This window comes from Solea solea, chromosome 10, assembly GCF_958295425.1.
Source record: "Solea solea chromosome 10, fSolSol10.1, whole genome shotgun sequence".
In the NCBI taxonomy this organism is placed as follows: Eukaryota; Metazoa; Chordata; class Actinopteri; order Pleuronectiformes; family Soleidae; genus Solea; species Solea solea.
This window is the reverse complement of record NC_081143.1, coordinates 28,041,710-28,067,373: the sequence shown is the minus strand read 5'-3', so window position 1 is coordinate 28,067,373 and position 25,664 is coordinate 28,041,710. Positions and strand designations below refer to the sequence as shown.

The window sequence follows — 25,664 nt, the reverse complement described above, 5'->3', positions numbered from 1 at the left end:
CTGACCAAACTACTTATTTAACTACCTACTGACCAACCTACTTACTTATTTACCTACCTACTTATTTACATACTGTACCTACTGACCAACCTACTGACTTACCTACTTACTTATTTACCTACCTACTGACCAACCTACTTACTTATTTACCTACCTACCTACTTATTTGCCTACCTACTGACCAACCTACCTACTTACCAAACAACTTACTTATTTATCACAAATGCTGTGTTTTGTGATAAGCTTAAATAAGTCCTCTCAAGGCCATCGTACAGGAAGAGAAGAAATCATTTAAAGAACAGTAAACATGATCTTCTTCTTCTTCTTCTTCTTCTTCTTATCATTCCTGCGTTAAACTCCTCTCATGTCAGTGAAGTTACTTCTGCACCTCACTGTGAACTCAGTGTAAACAAACCGCCGCTCATTAATATCAACAAACAGGTTTGGGTTTGTGCGTTACTTTAAGTCTGTGATATCTTTAAGAAAGTGTTCACGTCTTTATCTCACTGTTAAACTGACGTTTGTAAACCACTCACTTTCCCACACCAAACCTCATAGAGAAAATCAGTGTCTTATGTTGTCACTTCAACATTAAAAATCCTTTGTTCAGATTGATCTCAGTGACACAAAGTGACCACACGAGGCAGCAGAGGACCAGCAGCTCCTGTGTTCCCACCAGCTAAAATCACTGATTTTCTCTAGACTTTGGTGTGGGAGAGTGACAGCAACACAAAAGAGCATTTATATGATTAGACCTTTAACTTCTTCTTCGTGAGTTTGTATAAAGATGATTTCTCCTCCCATGTCGGTGTTTTGGGGCTTTTTTTGCCTCCATATGTGAAAGTACTTCTGCACCTCACTGTGAACTCAGTGTAAACAAACCTCGGCCAGTGGGCGTGGTCACACGGTGCACGCCCCTCCCTCGCGGGGGTGGATATTACCCAGCCTCCTCCGCAGGCAGCGCTCACACCGCTGTCCGGGATCCAGCTGCAGTTTCTCGGCCGCTGTGTGTGAAGGTACGCGGGACAAACGCAGACAAAGGTGTACGGCAGGACAGAGGGTGGAGGCGGCCAGGACGGAGCGCTGTTTTCGGGACTTTTGTGGAGGTTTGTGACCGGAGAAGGACGCCGCGGGTCGGTGTATGTTCCAGCCGGAGGCAGCGACCATCAGAGAGTCGTGGGAGCCGCCGGGCAGCAGCGCGCCCCCGGCATGACCGTGACCTGGACCCGCGTCCTCCTCCTGGAGCTGCTGCTGCTACTGCTGCTGAGAGTGCAGGTACATCCAACACCTGATCGATCAATAAGTGATCACACACACACACACACACACACACACACACACAGCAACCTGATCAATTTACAACACAAGTCCATTCATTTATTAAAGTTTCAGGTTTTTTTTTTTATTACAACCAACGATTAACCGATGACTAAATTAATCTCTGTTTTGATGCTTGATTTATGAGTTTGAGAGTTTGTTTTTTGTGTGATTTTTCAGCTTCTTAAATGTGAATATTTTCTGGTTCTTTGCTCCATAAAAACAAAGAAATCAATCAAACTCAATCAGATGTTTATTTTCCTCTTTGAGCTAAATTTGAATGATAATTTTATTGAGAAAATAAACATATTAATAAAATCAATGCTCATCAAATCACATTTTCTTTTTGCCTTGTCTTCAAACAAGAAAATAATCAACAGATAAATCTTTATTTAAAATAACCATCAGTTGCAGTCTGACACAGTGTCAAATATGATACTGATAAAAACATAAAAAAAACTGATTTCAGCCACTCAACAAAATACTAAACTGATAAAAATCTACGTTTAAGTCTACGATGTCTACGTCACATGTTCACGTCTTTATCTCACTGTTACACAGACTTTTCCAACAGGAAACTGAAGTTTGTAAACCAGTAACTCTCCCACACCAAAGCCCATAGAGAAAAAATGAATTTAATATCCCAGCACAGAGGAGTTGTTGATCCACTGATGCCTCCATCACTAAGTTCAAATGTCTTATTTTGTAAAATTCGGCTTTTAAAATCCTTCATTTTGATTGACCTCAGTGACACAAAGTGACCACACGAGACAGCAGAGGACCAGAAGCTCCTGTGACCCCACGAGCTAAAATCACTGTTTTCTCTATGAGGTTTGGTGTGGGAGAGTGAGTGGTTTACAAACTTCAGTTTCCTGTTGGAAAAGTCTGTCTAACAGTGAGATACAGACGTGATCGTGTTCTGAAGACATCGTAGACCTCACCTCTGACTATGTGCACATGTGCAGAGCAGAGGTCGTCACAGGAATCTTCATAAACCTGCTGAACATAAATCATTTTTAAGACCAGAGAGAATCTAACAGAGTCAGGATCTGGTCATCAGGACCCTTGAGGGTTGAGGATCCTGTTGAACCTGGTTCTATTGACCCACCTGTCCTCTCCTCCTCTGCAGGTGTCTTCGGCCTCGGGAAACTTTGAGATCCAGATCCTGTCGATGCAAAACTTTAACGGACGCCTGCAGAGCGGCGCCTGCTGCGACACGCTGCAGTACGCGGGGGATCAGCGGTGCAACAAGGCGGACGAATGTGACACCTACTTCCGGGCGTGTTTGAAGGAGTACCAGCTGAAGGTGAACCCGACCGGGCCCTGCAGCTTTGGCTCCGCATCCACGCCCGTGCTCGGAGGGAATAGCTTTTCGTTCCCGAACTCCAGAAGTGATGACGCCCGGATTCTGGTCCCGTTCAGCTTCGCGTGGCCGGTGAGTGTTTGAATCCTCTGTATTCTCCTGAATGTCCACCAGGAGGCGAGTGTTCCTCACATAACATTATAAAAATGATAAACTTTTGTCACGTATTGTTTTTATTAACGTGATTCTTGTAATGTTTTTATTAAATAATGGAACTTTTAACTTTTTAAAAATAAAATTGATAACATGAAGTTAACGTCAAAAACCGTCCGTTTCCAAAAACAGTGTGGTGACATCTCCACAGACACCAGTAGGGGGCAGTATGACGTATAAAAGACACAAACAAACAAACAGCCAGCAGAGTCGCCCCCTGGTGGCTAACTGCTGCTTTCATCGTAGATTCCGAGGCTTTACTTTTCTGCGTCTGTTTTTATAAACATTTGTGTTTGACATTAAATTGATTACATTAGCTTATTAAGCTAGCAAACATAGTTACAATGCTAACATTCACAACTAAGGGGAACAGGAACGCACTTAACTTAACTTAACTTAACTTAACTTCACTGAGATGTGACGTCACAGAGGCAACAGGAACGCACGGTAACATTCAGGAGGAAAATGGCCGCTGGTGAGCACCGCTAATGTTAGCACTGCTAACGTTAGCCACAGTGTTGTCTCAGTTGTGCTTCAGTGGCGTGGAGATAAACATCTGTGTGAACGCTGAAGATGACGAGCAGCCAGCGACCATGACTCAGCAGTTTTTCTTTTATTAAAGTGTTGAAGAGAGTCAGAGATGGCTAAAGGTCAGAGGTCAGACACGGTTCTGCCTCTGTGATCTCTGACGCTCCACAAACAAAGCTCACGCCAACGCCAGAATACGAGCTGCACCTCCTTCACCTCCTGGACCACCCGCTTCTCCTCCTGTTCCACCTCCTTCTTCAGTCAGGGTTTGAAAGAAGATTATTTTATGATTATTATTCTCTTTACTAATCGCTGAATCGTTAAAAATATGAATCAAACTCTGGAAATAATGATGTTCTCAAAATAAAATGATTTGTTTGTTTTTATGGAGCAAAGAAACTTAAGAAAATAATCACATTTAAGAAGATGATAAAACTGAAAGTCATTTAATCATAAAAAGCAGTAAATTATTATTTATTATTGTTCTGTGTGTTTGCAGAGATCATACACACTGATCATCGAAGCCTTGGACTTTAACAACGACTCGTCTTCAGCCAGTGAGTTTCATCTTCATCATCTTTATCATCTTCATTATTATTTAAAACAAATTCACACAAATCTGAAATAAAAAGGTTGATTTGTTTTGGGACCCAAAAACCCCTCCTGTGACCCACCTGTGGGCCCCGACCCACAATTTTGGGAGCCACTGGTTTACAATATGATAAAAGAAAAGAATAATTACAGAGTTGAAACAAAAATACAAACAGAAAGCAAAGAAGAAAAAATGTTATTGATTTAAATATGAAGAACGCACAGACACACACACACAGACACACACTCACAGACATACACACACACACACAGAGGTGTTTACATGTCATGTGTGAACCTCATTCAGAAATCTGCTGTGTATGTGTGCGTGTGCGTGCGTGTGCGTGTGCATGTGTGTGTGCGTGTGCGTGCGTGCGTGTGTGTGTCAGTGCTGTATTTGACGTCCAGCAGTGAACCATTATAGTCCTGGTGTAAAGTCCACTGATGCCGGCGCAGGTGGGTTTTCAGTGTGGGGTCAGTGGGGGCGGGGTTGTGAGGGGGGGCGGAGTTATCTGAGCACTGTGGTGGTGGCAGAGAAGCGTCGTCTGAATCTGTGTGAGATTTTAACAAATCCATGTTAATAATGAAAGTGTGAACAGTGCAGTACAGCAGAGTGACACAGGGGGCGCTGCAGCGTGAATTCAGCGAGTCAGTGTCAGATTTGATATTTGTTCAAATGTTCAAACAGATCCAGAACTTTCTGTTTTTACCTCTGTGTCACTTTAACACTTTCTCCTCCTCCATCACTGTGTAAACACTCACAGGACCACGTTAGGACCTGGTCCAGGTCAGGACCTGGTCCACATCAGGTCCAGGTCAAGATTTAGAACACAGACTTTCTCTATGAGCTTTGGTGTGGGAGAGTGAGTGGTTTACGGTGAGATAAAGACGTGATCATGTGACGCAGATATCACAGAAACTTTTCTTTTGTTAAGAGGTTAAAATCAGTTATTCATGTTGTCACTGAGGCTGACAACTTTAAAAATAACCCTGTCTTCTCTCAGACTGATGTGAAAACGCTTGTGTCCTCAGGTTCTGGTCCTGGTTCTGGTTCTGCTGTGATTGACAAGGCCGTGCACTCGGGGATGATCAACCCCAGTCGTCAGTGGCAGAACCTGAGACACAACGGTGCAGTGTCTCAGTTCCACGTGCAGGTGCGTCTCACCTGTGACGAGCACTACTTCAGCTTCAGCTGCAACAAGTTCTGCCGACCGCGCGACGACTTCTTCGGACACTATGAGTGTGACCACAACGGCAACAAGACGTGTTTGGACGGCTGGACCGGACCAGACTGCAACACTGGTCAGTCCTCCTGTCTGTCTGTGTCTCTGTCTGTCTGTGTCTGTGTCTGTGTCTCTGTGTGTCTGTGTTAAAATGCACTTATTGTAAAGTTGCTAAATGACAAGTAATGTGTGTGTGTGTGTGTGTAGCCCTCTGCAGACAGGGCTGCAGTAAACATCATGGCTCCTGTAAAACACCTGGAGAGTGCAGGTGAGAAACAACGATACTGGACTTTTTACTGACATCCCATAATATATATCAGTAAAAAAAAAGGTCCACAGATGACAGTAGGGGGCAGTGTACCGCTACGTGTACCGCCATAGAGTGTTATAAAATCTACATCAGTTTAAGTTTCTATGATATCTATGTCACATGATCACGTCTTTATCTCACTGTTAGACGGACTTTTATAAACCACTCACTCTCCCACACCAAACCCCATAGAGAAAATCAGTGATTTAACATCACAGCACACTGGAGTTGTTGATCCACCGCTGCCTCCATCACTTAGTTCAAATGTCTTATTTTGTAAAATCTGGCTTTTAAAATATTTAATTTAGACTAAACGCAGTGACATAAAGTGACCACACGAGGCAGCAGAGGACCAGCAGCTCCTGTGTTCCCGTCAGATAAAATCACTGATTTTCTCTATGAGGTTTGGTGTGGCAGAGTGAGTGGTTTATAAAAGTCTGTCTGACAGTGAGATAAAGACGTGATCGTGTTGTTAATGTGTTGTTAATGTGTTGTGTGTGTGTGTGTGTGTGTGTGTGTCAGGTGTCTGTATGGATGGCAGGGTGAATACTGTGATCAGTGTATTCCTCATCCAGGCTGTGTTCACGGCAGCTGTGTGGAGCCGTGGCAGTGTCTGTGTGACACTAACTATGGAGGACAACTCTGTGACAAAGGTACACACACACACACGCACACACGCACACACACACACACACACACACACACACACACCGCTCTAACTAGCCCTCGTTCTCTCGTCCCTCAGATCTGAACATGTGTCTGACGCGGCATCCATGTTTGAACGGAGGCACCTGCAGCAACACAGGGCCAGACAAATACCAGTGCTCCTGTCAGGAGGGCTTCTCTGGTGTCAACTGTCAGAGAGGTGAGAGGAGGAGGAGCAGGAGGAGGAGGAGGAGGAGGAGGCACATTTAAACATGAAATAAGAAGCTCAGGAACCAGAAATAATAAAATAAATGTCACACTGAGGTTGAAACCCAATGAAATGATGGAGATTTCACACGAAATCACTGTTTTCTGAATTTGAAATGATCTGAAACCTAATTTTTTAAAACTTAGTGACTTTATTAATCATTCAAATGAGGCAAAGGTGGCGACGAAGAAGACGATGTTTTTAATCCTTTCACAGTTTTATTGTCACGTAAAAGTAATAATAATATAAATGTTACGATGATTTATGAGATGTTTTTACTCTGCAGTAAAAACATCTCATAAATCATCAAGCAGCTGTGGAAAAAACCCAGCATTGTCTGTCAGTGAGGAGCAGTGGAAACCAGAGGTCAGAGGTCAGGGAGGGGTATGTGTGTGTGTGTGAGTGTGTGATGTTAAAATCACTGATTTTCTCTCTGGCCTTTGGTGTGGGAGAGTGAGTGCTTTACAAACGTCAGTTTCACACTGAGATAAAGACGTGAACGCATTCTTAAAACATCGCAGACTTAAACTGACATAGATGTTCAGGCTGGTGCTCAGATCCATGAGACACACTTGTTACCATGGTTACTGTATTGTTACGTGTGTGTGTGTGTGTGTGTGTCTCCACAGCAGACCACGTCTGTGTGTCTCACCCCTGTATGAACGGAGGCAGCTGTGTTGAGACCGGTCAGGGTTTTGAGTGTCTCTGTGGTCCCGACTGGACCGGACCCTCCTGCTCCATCAGTAAGTTCTTCTTCTTCTCCTCCTCCTCCTCCTCCATGTTAGTGTTGTGTTGACCGTGGACGTTGATGTTTGTGTCTCAGATGTGGACGAGTGTCTGCTGAGTCCCTGCAGTCATGGAGGGACGTGTCAGGACCTGGTCAACGGCTTCACGTGTGTCTGTCCCCCTCAGTGGACCGGGAAGACCTGTCTCATTGGTCAGTCCATTTGAAGTGATTTACATTTTTGGTGTGTGAGCGATCAAAGTTACATTCATAAACAGAGGTGGGTGGAGCCTAATGTCTCTACTCGACACGCGTTAAGTTTGTCATAAAAACATGTGACAAAAAAACACATGACTTTCAGTGTTTTAAGGGCGGAGCTTTGACCAGAGTGCCAGCAGGAAGGGATGGGGCCTGCTAATGCTAGCTTTTAGCTAGCACTTACTTATCCAAGCTTTAAGTTTGGACGATTTAAACATGAAGTGTTTGATTCCTCTCATGTCATTGTCCGTGTGTGGTGATTGACGCCGGCCGTGCATCAACTCTCTTCCTCGTCCTCAGATGCCGACGAGTGTGAGGACGGCGACCCCTGTGTCAACGCCAAATCCTGCCGGAATCTGATTGGCGGATACTTCTGCGAGTGCCTGCCTGGGTGGACGGGTCCGAACTGCGACACGAGTGAGTCACAGAAGCTTTTATCTGATGACACGGAGCAGACGCTTTGTATCAGAGATTTCAGTTTTTTGAAGTGAGGTTGTGAAGCAGTGCTGACTGTGCTGTGAGCGCCCCCTGCTGCTGAGAAGCACCTTCACACACTCGCTGAAGGACGTGCGTTATAAAAATCTACGTCAGTTAAAGCCTCTGATATCTACGTCACATTTTCACGTCTCACTGTTAAACTGAAGTTTATAAAACACTCACTCTCACACACCAAACCTCATAGAGAAAATCAGGGATTTTAACATCACACACACACAGGAGTTGTTGATCCACCGCTGCCTCCATCACTAAGTTCAAATGTATATTTTGTCACTTCGGCTTTTTTAAATAATCATTTTAAATTGACCTCAGTGACACAAAGTGACCACACGAGGCAGCAGAGGACCAGCAGCTCCTGTGTCCCCGCCAGCTAAAACCACTGGTTTTCTCTATGTGGTTTGGTGTGGGAGAGTGAGTGCTTTACAAACTTCAGTTTAACAGTGAGACGTAAAAATGTGGTTTACAAACTTCAGTTCAGCCGTGTTTTCAGTGAAACCCTCAGATGTTCAGGTGAAGACAGTGTTTGACGTTAGACTTGTTGTGATTTGTTCTCTGCAGACGTCGATGACTGTGGCTCTCAGTGTGAGAACGGAGCGCTGTGTGAGGTGAGTGTGTTTGTTTTCTCCTCGCTCTTCGTCCTGCGGTGGAGCGGCGAGCACACAAGAAACGCCATGACAACGACCTCTGTCTCTTTGACCTCCGTCTGTGTGACCTCTGTCTTTGACCGTTGTCTCTCTGACCTCTGTGTTTGACCTCTGTCTCTTTGACCTCTGTCCGTGTGACCTCTCTTTGTCCTTTGACCTCTGTCTTTGACCGTTGTCTCTCTGACCTCTGTCTCTTTGACCTCTGTCTCTGTGACCTCTGTGTCTTTGACCTCTGTCTCTCTGACCTCTCTTTTTGTCTTTTGACCTCTGTCTCTGTGACCTCTGTCTTTGACCTTTGACCTCTGTCTCCTCCAGGACCTGCTGAACGGTTACAGGTGTGTGTGCGCGTCGGGGTTCAGCGGTGAACACTGTGAGAAGGACGTGGATGAGTGTGACAGTGGACCTTGTCTCAATGGCGGCCGCTGTCAGGACCGAGTCAACGGCTTCCACTGTGTTTGTCCTCCTGGTGTCTCCGGGAGTCACTGTCAGGTGACTGCACGCTTAGACACGCCCACTTTTTTTAAAACAGTAATGATTCATAAACGACGTCTTTAAAACTAAAGTGTTTTTCTATGTAATCGTCAAAATGATCATCAGTTCCAGGTTTGAGAAAACATGTGATCATCAGACTCATGTGTTCATCACATTCATGTGATCATCACACGTCTCTCTGTCTGTCTCTCTGTCCACAGTTGGACATCGACTTCTGCGTCGACGCTCCGTGTCAAAATGGCGGAAGGTGCTTCAACTTGGCGAGCGACTACGTTTGTGAATGTGGTGAAGATTACGACGGCAGGAACTGTTCCAGGCTGAAGGACCACTGTCTCACTGCGTCCTGCAAAGGTTAGTGTCCTCTCTGTGTCTACTCTGTGTCTACTCTGCGTCCTCTTTGCTTCCTCTCTGCCATAACTCACGTCCACTCTGCGATGATCTAAAGTCCTGTCTGACGCCTTTAAAGCATTTGTTTTTATCGTGTAATGAAAGGAAAGTTTGCAGCTTTTTGTCACGATTTCTGACAATGATTATGTGAAAAAGAACCAAAAAATTATAATTCTAACGTAATCTCACGATAAAATCCCATCGCTGTTTACTTATATTATTCATTTGAGGAGACAGGCGGCAACTATGCTAAGTAGCATTAGCCTATTTTTCCTTTCCTTGTCCTCCTCCGCATCTAGTTAGTATTAGCATCACCCATCACTACTAACTTTAACCATAGTCCTTTAACCTAGCATCAGTGAAAAAGTGACATACCTCGCTGTTATACCTCAGCTTTTCCCGCCCTTTTTGCTAAGCTAACTATTTAGCTACAGTTAGCTAAACTTCTAGCTTCATTTTTACTGCGTAGACATAAATGTTTTCTCCTCCTCTTTCTCAGTGATTGACAGCTGCACCATCGCGGTTGCGTCTAACAGCACGTCCAGCGGGGTGCGCTTGGTTTCGTCTAACGTGTGCGGCCCACATGGATGGTGCCGCAGCGGCACTGGGGGACAGTTCAGCTGCGAGTGTGAGGACGGCTTCACAGGAGCAAACTGTCACCAGAGTGAGAATGTCCACATACACATGAATGGGAAACTTTGGAGCCTCAGTGTCGTCATACATTTCGCCACAGAATTTTCTAGTTATTTATTTTTAATTTTCTCCTTCCCTTTCCTTGCTCAGACATTAACGACTGTGAGAGCGCCCCCTGTCTGAACGGAGGCACCTGCATCGATAGAGTGCGTCAGTATCAGTGTATCTGTGCTGAAGGCTGGGACGGCGCCACCTGTCACAACAGTGAGTACTTCGTCCTAAGCAGTGTAAATATGTCGTCGACAAGAAACGCGTTGTTGATGCTGTTTCTTTTCCATGCAGACGTGGATGACTGTGGCTCCGCCCCCTGTCAGAACAGAGGCGTGTGTCACGACCTAGTGAACGACTTCTACTGCGAATGTCGCGATGGCTGGAAGGGAAAGAGCTGTCAATCAAGTACGTTTAACTTTCACACGCTCACCTGCAACACTGCGTTCCATTTGTAGTCGGAACTTGGAGTTTCCGAGTTTGTCGTGAAACTTAAGGAAACAATGCTAACAATTACGAAACTAGTCAAAACTAGTGACACTGTTTAGTTTGAATTTGGTGTTAAGATGACAAACGTGTCCTGTCTTAATGTTAAGCTAGGCTAACATAACCGGAACGTTCCATTTGTAGTCAAAACTTGGACTTTGAGTTAGGATTCAAGATGGCTGCCACTTATACGAACACTGCTACTTTTGCTAGCAAAACACAGTTGGCCTATAATTAAGCTAATAGTACGAGTACGTAGACAGGTTTTTGTCTGCTTTCTGTTAACAATAAACCGGATTGCAGCACAAGTTTCCCAGGATGCATTGCACTCCTGTCTCATGCTGAACGTTGTGGGTTTTTTTCATCGCGACAGGAGCGAGTCAGTGCGACGCGGCGACCTGTAACAATGGAGGAACCTGCTATGACCAAGGCCACGCCTTCAAGTGTGCGTGTGACGCCGCCTGGGAGGGAGCCACCTGTAGCATTGGTGAGAGTCTGTGTGTGTATTTAAAGTGTTAGCATGTTAGCATTGTGGCTAACGTTGCGTCCATCTCTGCAGCGAGGAACAGCAGCTGCTCGTCGAGTCCCTGCGAGAACGGAGGGACCTGCGTCGCAGAGGGAAACTCCTTCAGCTGCGTGTGTAAGGACGGCTGGGAGGGCGCCACCTGCAGCCACAGTAAGTCACTGCACGACACCACACACTAATGTACACACAACGTAAACATAACATACATGGATCGTCAGGACTGATCCTCCATGAAACATAACAAACACACCACAGTGCCCTCTAGTGCAGCGTTTCCAAAGCAACTTAAGCCCCACCCCCACACTAAAACATAACTGACCAGATTTCCGTCCAGATCTGACTCTCTGTCAGATTTTAACCAGATTATCCTGTTGTGTGAGGGATTAACAGACACCCTTTTGAGACTTGAACAGGGATTTTTGTGGGCGTGACCAAAAATCCCCGCAATATCAATGACAGCGAGTCGACCGGGATCTCACACAAGACGAGTGGACTTTGTCTTCTCAGCCATGACGTCATCAAATATGAATATAACTGTTAAATAACGTCTGTTTATGTTCTGAAGTCACGTTAAATCACGCAAGATTCTGTGAGATCCCAAATACCTGAAATGGTCTGGTCCTGGTCTGGACTGGACTGGACTGGATTGTCTTGTGTGTTCTCAGGAAATCTGTGTCTGATGTCTGTAAAATCTTGGATTATGTTAAAGCCGTAATCTGTGAATATATTTTTTTTAATTGGTAAACAAATAATTTCCAGTGGTTTTTAATGAAAACTTTATTTTAAAACTTAATTTTATACAAAAATCTCCCGTGACCCATCTGTGGGTCCCGACTCACTGTTTGAGAACCCCTGAACTAGCATAACACTCTGTTTTCTTTATTTCACAGATAGCAACGACTGCAGTCGTCATCCATGGTGAGGACACACACACATACACACACAGATTTAAAGGGACAGTTAGGTGTTTTGTCTCTAACTCCTGTGTCTCCTGTGTCTCATGTGTCTCCTGCAGTTATAACGGAGGACGCTGTGTGGACGGAGAGAACTGGTATCGGTGTGAATGTGCCGCAGGTTTTGCTGGAGCCGACTGCAGAATCAGTGAGAGTTTTTTGTCTTCACTCTATTTAAATGAATGGGGAGGGAGAATAAAAGTGGGCGGGTCATTAAAACTCTATATAAGAAACCATCAGTCAAATTTATTACAAATAAAAGCGTTGATGTTTTATTTTGGCGAGCGCAGATTTTTAGTGTAATCGTAACATATTTGTTTATGAACGTAAGAAACTGATAGAAGATTGTTATTAATCATGTGATCAGAAATCTACAGCTCCCCCTTGTGGCATCTTCGAATAAATCACCAGGACTGTGTACTGACGAGTTTGAAGTCATTTTTGCAATAAATGATTTTCTCCCTTTGCTGTTATCGCGATAATGAGTGTTTTTTAATCGAGTTTTTATCAATCACTTTCTCTTTCAGACGTTAATGAGTGTCAGTCGTCGCCGTGTGGCGTCGGCTCGACCTGCGTGGACGAGATTAACGGTTACTACTGCGTCTGTCCACCAGGGGGCGCCGGGCCTCGCTGTGACCGAGGTAAAAACCTCGTCTCGACACAGGTCAGAGTCTCGTTCTGTGATCTGTCGGTGAGTGACGTCGGTGTTTTCTCTTTTTTCTCTTTGTGCTGCAGCTGCAGGGGGGACGTGTCGGGTCAAAGGTCAGGTGGTTGTGGACGGACACCGGTGGGACGAGGACTGTAACAGCTGCCGCTGCCATGGCGGACGAGTCGCCTGCACCAAGGTAGAACCAGACTTTATCAGAAGTCTCACTGTCGAGTTCGGTAACTTAGAGCAAATCTGTGACAAAAAAGTCGTTAATGTACGAAGTTCTGTCAACGAGGTTTGAGTGGAGAGCTAACCCGGACACTTGTCCAACATTTGTCTCCGTTAGCTTCGGTGTGGACCTAAACTCTGCAGCCTCCCCGCTCAGACTCGCCGCTCAGGTTGTCCACCCGGTCAGACCTGCGTCGCCGTCCAGGACGAACGCTGCTTCGTCAAACCCTGCCTCAGTCAGGGGGAGTGCTGGAGCCCCGCCCACCGGGCCCCGCCTACAACCAGGTGTCACCCAGAGAGCGGCTGTGCCAACGTCACCTTCACCTTCAACAAGGACGTCATGGCAAAGGTCAGTGTGTGTTTTCTTCTCGCTCTCAGAGAAAAACTGATTTTTTTTTTCTCAGAATTTCCATTTTTATTTGCAATGACTTCCAAACAAGAAATGATATCAGTTACATTTTTGTGGTTTGCATACGTACATGTATAACTCTATATTTGCTGAAAACAAAGAACAACAAAAACTGAACCAGATGAGGAGTCAAAAACCACATAACCCAGTATCTTGCCTTAAAGTAGTTAAAGATAAAGTTTATCCAGGTTTTCCAGGATCTCCCAAACTTATCTTGTTCAAGCCTGAGAATGAATGTATAAAAACCTGGTCTTCAGGGCGTGATGGTGGAGCAGGTTTGTCGTGAGCTCAGGACTCTGTACGTCCTCCAGAACCTGACATCAGGCTCCTCCCTTTCTGTGACCTGCGAGCCGTCACTCAGCGCTAGCAACGAGATCCACATCGCTATCGTAAGTCTGCGATCTTCAGATTGTTCCGTACGGAGGTCGACTCTGACCGTAACCACCGTGCTTCTGCTGAATGTTTCAGACGACGGACGAGCAGGCGCAAGGTCGGACCTCTGTCATGGAGGTCACGGACAGGATTGTGGATGTAGTCAGCAGAAGGCGCAGTAACGGCACCATCATCAGCGCCATCACAGAGGTCCGTGTCCAGAGAAGACAAGACCAGAACGACCAGAACCCTAAAGGTGAGTCGCTGAGGAAACAGGTCCAGAGCCTGCCAAAGATTTTAACGTCAGAATATTTTTGACGATCGTGAACTGAAACTGAAACTGTGTTTTTGTCCGATTTCTCTCTGGAACCAGATGAACCTCAGCTCCGACTTTGGAATGCAATACTATAGCAATAGTAGCTACAACCGATAGGTTTTTGTGACGTCAGTAACGTGTTTGTATTTCATTACAGTTTTTGTTTTTTTTAACATTCTTGTGACGCAGAAAAGTTTGCAAACATGAGTGAATGTTAAGATCTTTTTCGGATGTGAAATGACTGTAAAAGATCGCACATGTCCTGTTGTTGCTTTCGCCGTTTGCGTGCGTGAACTTCGGCTTGACGACACTCCCAGTTTCCGACTTCCGATGTAAATGGAAGGCAACATGAAACGGAGATTGAAGGTTGTATAAAGTGTGTTGTCTGACCTCGGCGTCTCTCTCTCCATCAGACTTCCTGGTTCCTCTGCTCGTCTCCATGGTGATCGTCGTGTGGGCGTTGGCGGTCGCGCTGATGTCGCGCTGGTGCTTGAAGAGACACAGGAAGTCGAGCGCTCACACGGGCACCAGCGCGCAGACCTCGACGTCTTTGACGGACGACAACAACGCTCTGCACAGCAGTGTTAGCTCCGCCCCCGAACAGCTCAACCACATCAAGAACCTCGTCGAGAAAAACCAAGCGAACCACCAGCAGCAGAAGCTTTTCCACCTCCGTCATCATCATCATCATCATCATCATCATCATCAACGCCGCCTCCACGAGGACAAGAACGCCATCATCGCCACGGTCAGGAAGTCTGACGGTGGCAGCCAATCAGGCGAGGACGAGGTGGACAAGCGGCTGCAGAAGGCGCGGTCGTCACGGGAACCGCTGGCGTATTCACTGGTAAACTTTGAGGAACGACATCATCGTCACTGGACGGACAAACAGGACAACAGACAACTGCGGTCTGTAAACAGGGCGGAGTTTATCGTCTAAGTGACCGGGACTTTGGTGTGAGAGAGTGAGTGACTTTACACTCTGTGTTCACTGTGTTCTCAGCAGCAGGGGGCGCTCACAGCTCACAGCACAGTGACTACTGACTGAAGTGTCTCTGTACAGAATTGTGTATATTTGATTTATTAACTTAACATTTTCCTCTTTAATTTATGAGTTCGCTGTTAAACGGTTACTTTTTTATATACATTTGTATTTTTGTGCCTCCATTAAATGTTTTATACATTTTTCATCAGTTGTGACGCAGTTTTGTTCGTACGGCAACGGAAAAACCCCGGAGTCAGATTTGATCTTTTTATATAAAACAAAATGGCAGCAAACAACGTGTTGTTTTGTAACATTTTGTATTTTTTTGTTCGCTGTAAAAAACCGTTCACTCCGTCACGTGACTGTTGTCGCAAACATGAGGCAGTGATTTTAGTCGTTGAAAAATAAAATTGTTTGTATTTGTTTTTCAGCTAAATCTGGTTTGTTTGTTTAGTCGATGAAGACGTTACATGACAATCTACTTTATTACAATTAGGAATTTTAAGTAGATGTTTAAGTCTTTTAACTTTGACTCTTCAGTGACGACGACCTTCAGGCTGATGACATCACAGTTTAGTATCGGCGCAGCTGAACCTCGTCAGCTTCTATCACTGATGGAAAAACGTCATTACACTCTTTTGAAGGTGACATAGACCGGAAGCTCCAATTAACGCTGCGTTTGTGTGTGTATCTGCGTCATTACCTCGTTTATGAAACCCTAACGTTTCAGAACAAACAGTTCAGCCACTGCTGAGAAAATAGTGTTGTATTGTTTTCCTGGGCTCTGCGAAGCGGATCGACACTTCCTTAATTTGATGTCGTCATCAGAAATCCTCACCACCGTAGCGCCTCCCGGTGCAGGCACTAGTCCGGGCACATCCGGTTGCGTACATTCAACCGCAGAAGAAGAAGAACTAGTCTCGTTGTAGCTGCTGAGATGCAGAGCATCCACCGTGCCAGAGGGGGAGCTGTGTATCTGAGAGCTGGCCTATCTATTACGTCACTTCCAGGTACCTGGCCAATCACAGGACAGTTGTAAAGCTCTCGTTGGCTGGCCAATCACAGCAACTGTTTGGTCTGAAACAGCGTGGCTGACGAGAGCGTCAGTGAGGAGATATTTTGATCGGCTCGTTTGCAGCGATTAGGAGGATTTTAATCATGAAAACAAGTTAATATATGTAAGTAGACCTCCATAACTAACATATATGTGTGATACAAGCATTCTATGTCGCCTTTAAATGTCTTAACTCAAACAACTTAAGCATAAGAAAATAATGTTTGTTACGATAACTTGGGTACGATGATGTGCAATGCCTCTGGGCTCCAGTAGGGGGTTTCTTTGTGTCATCATCAGGGAGTGTGCCGCAGGTCAAAGGTCACACACTTACCTCCTGACTATTCTATCCTTGTTTTTACACTTCAATTTAAAACAGACAGAGTTTAAATCTCATTGAAAGCAAACAAACGGATGATTTTACCGTTTGTTTTTATAAATGTTAAATTTACACACAAACTGCTGGTGACCGCTGCTTTACTTTCAGGGACAAATAAAAACAAAGACTTTTCTGTCTCGTCACTTTTCTGTCAACATCACTGAGAGTAAAATCACTTTTCTACATACTTCAGTGGCGAGGGCCTTGCTTTACGATGGCGGCCATCTTGTGCCGCCAGTTTCTACGGCGGCAGACAAACTGGACACATCGCGTCAGATTCCACCATCTTTATTCCCATAATCACTTCAGACTTCAGACTCAAAACAGCCACATCAATAAAGAGACAATATGCGAGTCAGCTGAAGCCTTTAACCATCAAAAATAATTTAATATCGTCATTTATTTCACGCAAAGTTTGTGGATCAAACTCATCATGACTCAACGATCCACGATCAATAATCAATCAACAGTCAGTCCAGTCTGTCCTCACCACTTTTCTGCCTCAGTGTCTGCCCAGAGTGGGCGGAGCTTCTGGCAACTCGCTGCATCAGCCAGACGCCGATGTGGATGGAGACGAAGGCGCCCCCAGCTGCCAGCAGCCAGTTCCTCCTGATCCAGCTGTGAGGCTTCATCCTGGTGATGAAAATGAAATGAAGTTAAGTTACACTGAACGTTGGTTTCCACAACTCACAGCAGCTCAGTGACCAAACTGTGTCCTAACACCACCACTTAGTGGCCTGTTTGAGGAACTGCAGCTCTGATCTGAAAGTAAGTTTGTTGATTCAAATCTTTATTTTCTGACATCTATTTATAACAATCTATTTTTCTTTCTTTGACACTGAAAACTCGACGTTAAAAAACTACAAAGACAGAAGAGTTAGTTTCAGCTTCATTTAGATTTTGTTTAATCCGTGACCATTTTTAAAGCTGCAACTAAGGATTATTTTTAGTTGATAATTATTCACATTTAAGGAGCTGAAAAATGACAGAAACAAGAAAATCTTCACATTTAAAAAGCTAAAAAATGACTATTAATGAATTATTAAAAACAACACCTATTTCATTTTGTTAAAGAACTTATTTTGACCTCTGAACCCTTTAACAAGATCAGTAAGGTCATGTCTAATCTAATTTAGTCTAAATAACCTAATTTGTTTGGGAATAATTCACAACAGGGAAGAGGACTGGCTCCACCCAGGCTCCGCCCCCTCACCTGAATGTTTTGGACATTCATCTGCAGTTGTTTTAATCTGTAAAGAGAACGTTAGTGTGGTGTTTGTTACCCTGACGCAGGAACCAGAACTCGTACCTGAGGCCACTTCACTTGCTCTCAGCAGCAGGAGCAGTAGGAGCAGTAGGAGCAGCAGGAGCAGCAGGAGCAGCAGGAGTCAATGACGACAGTGAATTTAAAACGTTTGAGACGAATTTCGACCAAATTCGATCAGGAATGTGGTCGTTCTCGGATCGCAGCACAGGATTGGAGTTGAGGACGAACCAGCCCCAGTGGATCAGACCCAGACTAGGACACATCACAATCAGGACTTTGTTTCTGTGCCAGAACTGACGCAGGCCCATGACGGAGCTTGAGACGGACGACACACAAGATGGAGGTCAGTTCTCTGAGCAGACTGAACACAGCAGCTCGTCTGTAAATTAACCAACAATTATTAACAAGTAATTATCCTCCATTAAATGAATCATCATCTGTCTAAATAATCAGTTTGTTTCAAAAAGGGATAAAGCAAGCCTTTTTTGGAGTGAGAGGATCGAAGCAATTAACACAAGATTGTGCGACAGACTTTTCCAACAGGAAACTGAAGTTTATAAAACACTCACTCTCCCACACCAAACCTCATAGAGAAATTCAGTGATTTTAGCTGGTGGGGACACAGGAGCTGCTGGTCCTCTGCTGCCTCGTGTTGTCACTTTGTGTCACTAAGGTCAATCTGAACAAAGGATTTTAAAAGCCGAATTTTACAAAATAAGACAATTGAACTTCATAATGGAGACAGCAGTGGATTAACAACTCCTGTGTGTTGTGATGTTAAAATCACTGATTTTCTCTATGGGGTTGGGAGAATGAGTATTTTACAAACGTTCTCTCGTAAATATCTGTCTAACAGTGTGCTTTTTCTTAAAATAAACTCACCTAAACTGCCTTTTTATGCGATTAATCGTGATTATCTTCTTTCTTTCGCGTTTACTTAGCTAACATGCTAGCAGCGCTAACAGTGACCTGTCGCTGGTTAATAACTAACAGTCGTAGTTAACTAACAGTCGGTGACAGTTTACGAAGCTGAGCGGGAGGATTTATTTTAACTTTAATCTCAAACTTAATGTGTAAACGAGGCTGACATTAGAGAAGCACTAACCTTTACAGCACAGCGTCCTCTTCTTCACCTACACCGGCGACCATCATGTGTGTCCGTGACGGGCGGGGGGGGCGACCGAGGCCCCGCCTGAACATCTTCATCAGGCCAAAACACGGCAAACTCAGAAAAACACGTGTATGTTTCTGTAGAAATCCTTGCATTATAAAAAAAAAAACGTTTTAAAACCTGAATGAATATCATTAATATTCATGGCCGAAGTGACATTTTTACAGCAGGATTTATAGTCAGGCTACAGCGTGGGGAGCTATTCTGATCACGTGACACGTAAACTACGGGGGCTTTTTTGGCCGTTTATATGTCTTCACGCTGTACGTCGATATCTATCTATCTATCTATCTATCTATCTATCTATATATATATATATATATATATATATATATATATATATATAGGCTACTCACTCAGTAATTAGTTTGTAATAAATGTCACGTCTGTGGTATTTCTGTATTACGATAAATGCTATTGCTAGCAACAGCAAGCTTAAAGATACGTTTGCTTGTTTTTGAAACATAATTAGAACTCTGAGATGACGTCACTTCCAGTTCTTTAGTTTAGGAATGTCAAATACAGAGCGGAATAATCAGAAAACAGAGATGGATTTTATTGACTCATTGTAACAAGAAACTGGAAGCATTTGTTTTTATATTTAAGAAGAATAAAGAAAAAGTTTCCATGATGACTGAGTTAGTCACTTGACTGTATAAGAACAAATCCTTTGACCAATGATTAAAGGCCCCTCCTGTTTTGGACATTCATCTGCAGTTGTTTTCATGTGTGAAGAGAATGTTAGTGTGGTGTTTGTTACACTGACGCAGGAACCAGAACTTGTACCTGAGGCCAATTCACTTGCTCACAGCGGCAGGAGCAGCAGGAGCAGCAGGAGTCAATGATGACAGTGAATTTAAAACGATTGAGACACATTTCGACTACATTCGCTTAGGAATGTGGTCGTTCTCGGATCGCAGCACCGGATTGGAGTTGAGGACCTACCAGCCCCAGTGGATCAGACCCAGACTAGGACACATCACATGCCAGAGCTGCCGCAGGTCCATGACGGAGGACTGAACACAGAACCTCGTCTGTAAATTAGGCAAAACAATTATTAACCAAGTAATAATTCTCCACTAAATTAATCATCATCTGTTTAAATAATCAGTTTGTTTCCAAAAGGGATAAAACAAGTCTTTTTTTGGAGTGAGAAGCAATTATATCATTTGTATTTCTGTGAAACAGTTTTGCTTTTATGAGGTAGGTGGGCGGGGCGAGCAACAAGGACGACAAAACCAAACACGCCCCTGCGAACCACGTGATCTTGAAGTCCGGAACTTTTGACGCCTGAAGGTAAACAGAGCGGCGGCAGCAGCAGCGGCAGCAGGGATGAAGTGGGCTCTGCTCCACGTGTCGCTGGCCTTCCTGTTGTGCGTGGCCGTGGCAAACACCAGCCTGTTCCACGGAGTCGCAGTGGACTTGTCCTTTGATCACTATGCGGAGCCGCGGGTGGAGGGCGTGCCCTTCTTCCTGTCGATGCCCTGTAACTGCCTGGTGAACGTGGCTTACGTTATCATGGGACTCTACTGGCTGCTGCAGCGGCGCGGAGGCGGCGCGGAAACGCGGCAGAGCCGCTACCTGAGACAGGTGTTTGCGCTGATGGCGGTCTTTTACGCACCCGTGCAGTGGACGCGCTTGGCGGTACTGAGGCGCGCTCCCGCCGTGCTCGACCAGTTGTTCACGCTGCCCATCTTCACGTGGGTTCTGGTCTGGATCGGCTTCATCGAGCGCGGGCCGGCGAAGTGGCGCGCGTCGCACGCGGCAGCGGTGGAGGCGTGTTCTCTGCTCAGCTACGGCCTCGCGCTGGTGCACGAGCGCGGCTTCGAGGTGGCGCTGGGCTGTCACGTGGTCCTCGCGGTGTACCGGGGAGTACGCGTGCAGCTGGCGCGCGGAGACAGTGTCTCGCGGCTGCACCTGTTGCTGGCTGTGCTGAGCTGCGTGGGTTTCGTGGTGTTGAAGCTGCTGGATCACTGGCTCGCTCGGTACAGACTGTTCCAGCGCTTCACTGGACACTTCTGGTCCAAAGTGTGTGACGTACTGCAGTTTCACTTCAGCTTCTGCTTCCTGACGTCACTGACGCAAAGAGCGCAGGAGAAGAGTTCCTCACAGCGGCAGTGAGAGGACAACGTCATGTCCCGGTTTCTGGTGCCGTTCCATTTACATCAGAAGGCCAACGTTGGAATTGGGAGTGACGTCATCTCTGGGTTAAAGCATTCCATTAAAGATGTGGGAAAAAAAATATACATAGGCAAATATGACGAAACCGTTTTAACGTTTAGTCTCTACAGAGTATTCACTACCGATATCTGCAATGTCATTTTTACTAGTCAAAATATCGGTAATTTAGTTTTTACTAATCACAATATTTGTAATTCGTAAAAAAAAAGAAACATTAATAATTGCTGCATCTTTATTCAAAAACTGATGTAGTGAGAAGTAACACCAAGGTAGGCCTGGCTACACTTGTCCAAACATCCATGGTGAGAGCAAGTTTGTTGTTGTTGTTGTTGTTGTTTAAAGCAGTCTTCACTTCATTGAATGTCTGTCCATAAGCTTCCTCGAGGGAAGAGTGTGACCAGGATTCAAGGTGTGAAACATCGTCTCGAAGCCGTCATCTTCGACCATTGACAGAGGCCTCATGTCAGTGACTAGCATGTTAAGGATGCTTTGGGTCAAGACAGATGCTTGCTGTGGTGTACATGATGGTGTTCCAATCAGGAAGCCACTCTTTTCTGCAATGACAAAGATATTAAAAATATGAATATATTAGTATGTAAAACGGCACGAGTTACATAAACTTAATATGCCTCGTTTTAGTTATGAATGATGTTGATTTTGACCCTGTCTGACTACAATCTCACCTGCTTACTACAGAAAATTTACACTTGAAGCTTAATCATTACATTATTAATCAATCCTAAATCGAGGATAATTAAAGATATCTTGAACTTGAATTATGATGATGGTCAGAAATAAGTTATACTATGTATTATATCTGAAACTGGAATTAGAGATATCTGATATAAACAGCTGTGCCACGACGCAATCGTATCTGTTAGCAATACCACAAGTCAGAATTTCTTAGTCTTCCAGTTGGATTTCCAGGATTCCAAGATGGCTGCCACTTGTACAAACACAGTCTGAAACATAGTAGTGTTCAGTTTTTGTTTGTTTCGTTGTTATCGACTGTATTTCTAACAATGACTAACCCGAGATACTTTTGTGTCGATTATTTTTTTCAACTGGAACACGGTCGATGTGGAGGTGACGTCACGCCCAGTTCTGACTTCAGATTTAAATCAAATGCACCATCACAAAATGGGCGGATATTTTTCTACATGTGTAAAGTCTGGCTACTTTTAAATAAAAACATATATTCATATTCCTTCAATCGTAGTTTTGTTTTTACAAAACTAAATACACTTTTTTATTTTAGTGGTTATTCTTTAAAACCAAAAGACGCATCTTTCATTTTCATTCCTCGCATGGACCAGCCGACCACATTTTATGTTCTTCATACTCGCGGTCACTTTGCTTTTCTTGCACATCCTCATTTCCTTTCACCCTGGCTTTCAAAATAAGAGCCACTGACTCTCCCCCACCACTAAAGAAAGGTTACAGTAGTTATTCTTAGAAAATAAAGCAACATTCAATGCAGTTCCAAATGCTTTAAGAAAAAAGCATCATGTGACTTTAACACTTATTGACTGGTTGATCTGTCAAGCATTTTCTTGATTCATTTACCCGTAGTTTGGACCCTAAATGTGAAAAAATCTGTCAGTGTTTCCCAAATCACAAAATGACACATTCTTGTGATCTGTTTCCTGTTATGAGGGAGCAAATAAATATTAACACCTAAGAACTTTTTTTTATTCAAGCAATATTTATATCAAAATAACAGGTGGACAATTTGGTGTTAGATTGCTAATCAATGAATTAACTGTTGTAAAGTCCTTGAGTTATTAAATATAACAGGTTATGAGTTGTGCAGTTACATCTCTCTGTTCAGATTTTCACTTTATTCATTAAACAAGCTTCAACAACTCTTTCCCACATCCTCGTGATGGATTTTATATCTCTGTCATTACTACAGTCCTGCATGTCACCCATGTTTGACACCCTCATTCTAAGTACAATCAGGAAAACTCAACATTTCTCATTGTTCTGCTCTTATAGCTGTTTTTCTGACACAAATATTTACTGTATATGTTGTCACGATAAAACTGGAACTGTGCAGTCATCTGCGACTTTTTCCTCATTCCTCTAGATTGGAATGTTGTGAATGTAACAATCACTATTTAATATGTCTTAATGAGTTAATGACTCAATGACTTTGTTGACAGCGTGACACAAGTGGAACAAGATAGATAGATAGATAGATACTTTATTCATCTCACAGAGAAATTCACCTCTCTGTAAAGTATTCAGCCCGAGGGAGGGAGGGAGAGGGCGAGAGAGAGAGAGGGAGAGGTACTGGGTACTTCATCCGTTTGACGTTTCATTACAATATGCACTGCATTACAGTATACTGAGTGGCTCTGACACTCCTATTAGTGAAAAGGAAGAGTAAAAAACACATACACATACAAAAACAGAGAATGCGCGGAAGGATTCCCGGTCGCCGGTGTACTATGCCGCGCGGCGAAAGTGATGGCCGACACGCGCCGGCCGAGGTGGGATCCCAGAGGGGATGTATTGTATTACCAGCTTGTGCATTTCAAATTGTATTGCAGTTTGAGGATGCTCATGAATTAATTTGTCAATGTCTGTATGGTTTGTTGTGCGCCGTGATTTCATAGCACTGTCCATGGTGAGGGAATGAGCCTCGGTGTCACAGGGTGACCTCATTTCATATTTCCAGATGTTGGCTATGTTTGCACTGTGTATGTTTATTTAATTTCAACTATGTAGTCATAATGGTCTCCAGTTTTATGAAGTCAATGTTGAGAATGTATCTTGTTGCAGAGAATGTTATTGATGTTATGGTCTATTTGTTTACATCCTTGTAATTTAAATCGTAAATTAAAGAATTGCAGTTGTTAAACGTTTTCCATCGTACTGTTGCTTTTTTTCCGCAATGATTTATTTTCTCAGCAATGATGGCTGAGGTGAAGGCCCAGCTGTAGTGCTCACGGTTCGCCACTGCCGTGTGGTGAACACCACCAATATTATAATTAATTAATATTTTCTTGGGTTTTGACTGTGGCAGGACTGGCAACCTGTCCAGGGTGTGACTCCGCCTTTTCCCAGCTGACTCCCCTTGTCAGCTGGGATGAACTCCAGCACCCTCACATAGACAATGAATGAATGCAGAACACGTGTGAATGTGTTGTAATGTACACCGTCAGATGTTTGGATGTGTGATTGTTTTTGTTCGCGATGTCTGTGGGTCTGAGCTAGCATGTCTTACATGTGTTCTCGGATCTCTTAATGATCCCTCGAGGCTCATTCATACACATCCCATGATTGTTATCTTTGTGTAAGGCAAATACCGAGCATACAGCATACATACAATTACACAGATTTAAGTATTGACATAACAACTATTCACTGACTCAGACACACATAGAGACAAACCCTAATGTGCAAAAATTAGGGTTTAGGAAACGGACAACCTAACCTAAACATTTGACCTATTCTCCATATTGTATGTTTTTGGACAGTGGGAGGAAGCCAGAGAAATCCCACTCACACACGGGGAGAACATGCTAACTCCATGCAGAAGGGCAGAAAGGCCCTTGTTCCAACTGGGGCTTGAACTTGCTGTAAAGGCAAGAGTGCTAAGTTACCACTACACCAACCGTGTGGCCCAGTGTCACTAATAACATTTGAAATGGCAGCAACTTCTTTGAAGCTAGCAGAGAAAGTTTAACGGCCTTAAACATAGAAAACAAAATGGGAAGAGAGAGAAGTGTTATGGCCTGGGTTGTGTTTGTGTTATGTTTTGTGTACTTGTCTTCCCCTTTTTCTGTCTCTTGTGTTTTCCTGCAGTGTTAGAGTTACTTACTTCTGATAAGGGCAATGAGGCACACCTTGTTCCAATCCTCACCTGATTCACCTCCCCATAAAACCGGCTCTGACTTCACTCCTGTGCCAGAAAATGTCATCAAATCGGTAGAGCAAGTAGAAACCAGTACCAGCGCTGCCCTGGTAATCGTGCTGCTCTGGAGAGTGAAATAATTGAGCTGCAAACAAATAACATTCTCCAAGTTGAGCAGGTGTTGGCTTCTTCTGGAGTTTGGTTTCTGAAGCAGACTTTCCCACTTTGAAACCACTTGCACAGAAAGTGATGTCTTTTTTTATGAGCACATACACCTGTGAGTCAACATTTTTGACCATGAACACTATCAAGAGGAAACAGAGTCATGTCAAAAAGACAGTTAGATTTACTGTCTGTTATCAAAAAGAGAGAAGAGTTGCATGACACAAAACAAGTCAGAAAAGCCTCCACAAGCGGCGACCAGGGCAGCTGCAGCGGTCATGTTGATGGTCAAAACCGGCTGCGGCAGGAGGCCTGCACCGCAACAGCTAGCCGGGTTTACCGCCAGCCGGAGCAGGAGCCAGCTACAGCGCCAGCAGTGGACCGCCAGGTGGACCACCAACAGCCGGAGCAACAGGTGGGTACCGTGGCATCAGCTAGCACGGTACAACAGCTGGAGCAAGAGGCGGGAACCACGACATCAGCTGGCTTACAGCAGGAAGATTCAAACGCGCATTGAGCGGACAGGAGGGTGGGACGTCCAGCGACAGGTCAGGGATGGGATGCACAACTGTTTGGACAGCA

The 25,664-nt window shown here is 44.4% G+C and overlaps 2 protein-coding genes across 2 annotated transcripts; both read left to right on the top strand.

The window, feature by feature from the left end:
- Window positions 1–901: 901 nt before the first annotated feature.
- Window positions 902–15,211, top strand: LOC131467039 (protein jagged-1b-like). Its single transcript, XM_058640730.1, has 26 exons — window positions 902–1,275; window positions 2,447–2,752; window positions 3,861–3,918; window positions 4,985–5,254; window positions 5,383–5,443; window positions 6,008–6,138; window positions 6,231–6,350; window positions 7,028–7,141; window positions 7,222–7,335; window positions 7,681–7,797; window positions 8,437–8,483; window positions 8,838–9,011; window positions 9,215–9,365; window positions 9,901–10,065; window positions 10,185–10,298; window positions 10,377–10,490; window positions 10,942–11,055; window positions 11,128–11,244; window positions 11,985–12,012; window positions 12,110–12,195; window positions 12,575–12,688; window positions 12,783–12,892; window positions 13,043–13,273; window positions 13,591–13,722; window positions 13,802–13,961; window positions 14,435–15,211. The coding sequence occupies exons 1-26, from the start codon at window positions 1,210–1,212 to the stop codon at window positions 14,959–14,961; spliced, it is 3,741 nt and encodes a 1,246-aa protein (XP_058496713.1). The 5' UTR covers window positions 902–1,209; the 3' UTR covers window positions 14,962–15,211.
- Window positions 15,212–19,481: 4,270 nt separating this feature from the next.
- Window positions 19,482–22,271, top strand: tmem187 (transmembrane protein 187). The gene has a single exon (XM_058640833.1). It carries the CDS (start codon window positions 20,210–20,212, stop codon window positions 20,996–20,998), a length of 789 nt encoding a protein of 262 aa, XP_058496816.1. The 5' UTR covers window positions 19,482–20,209; the 3' UTR covers window positions 20,999–22,271.
- Window positions 22,272–25,664: the final 3,393 nt, after the last annotated feature.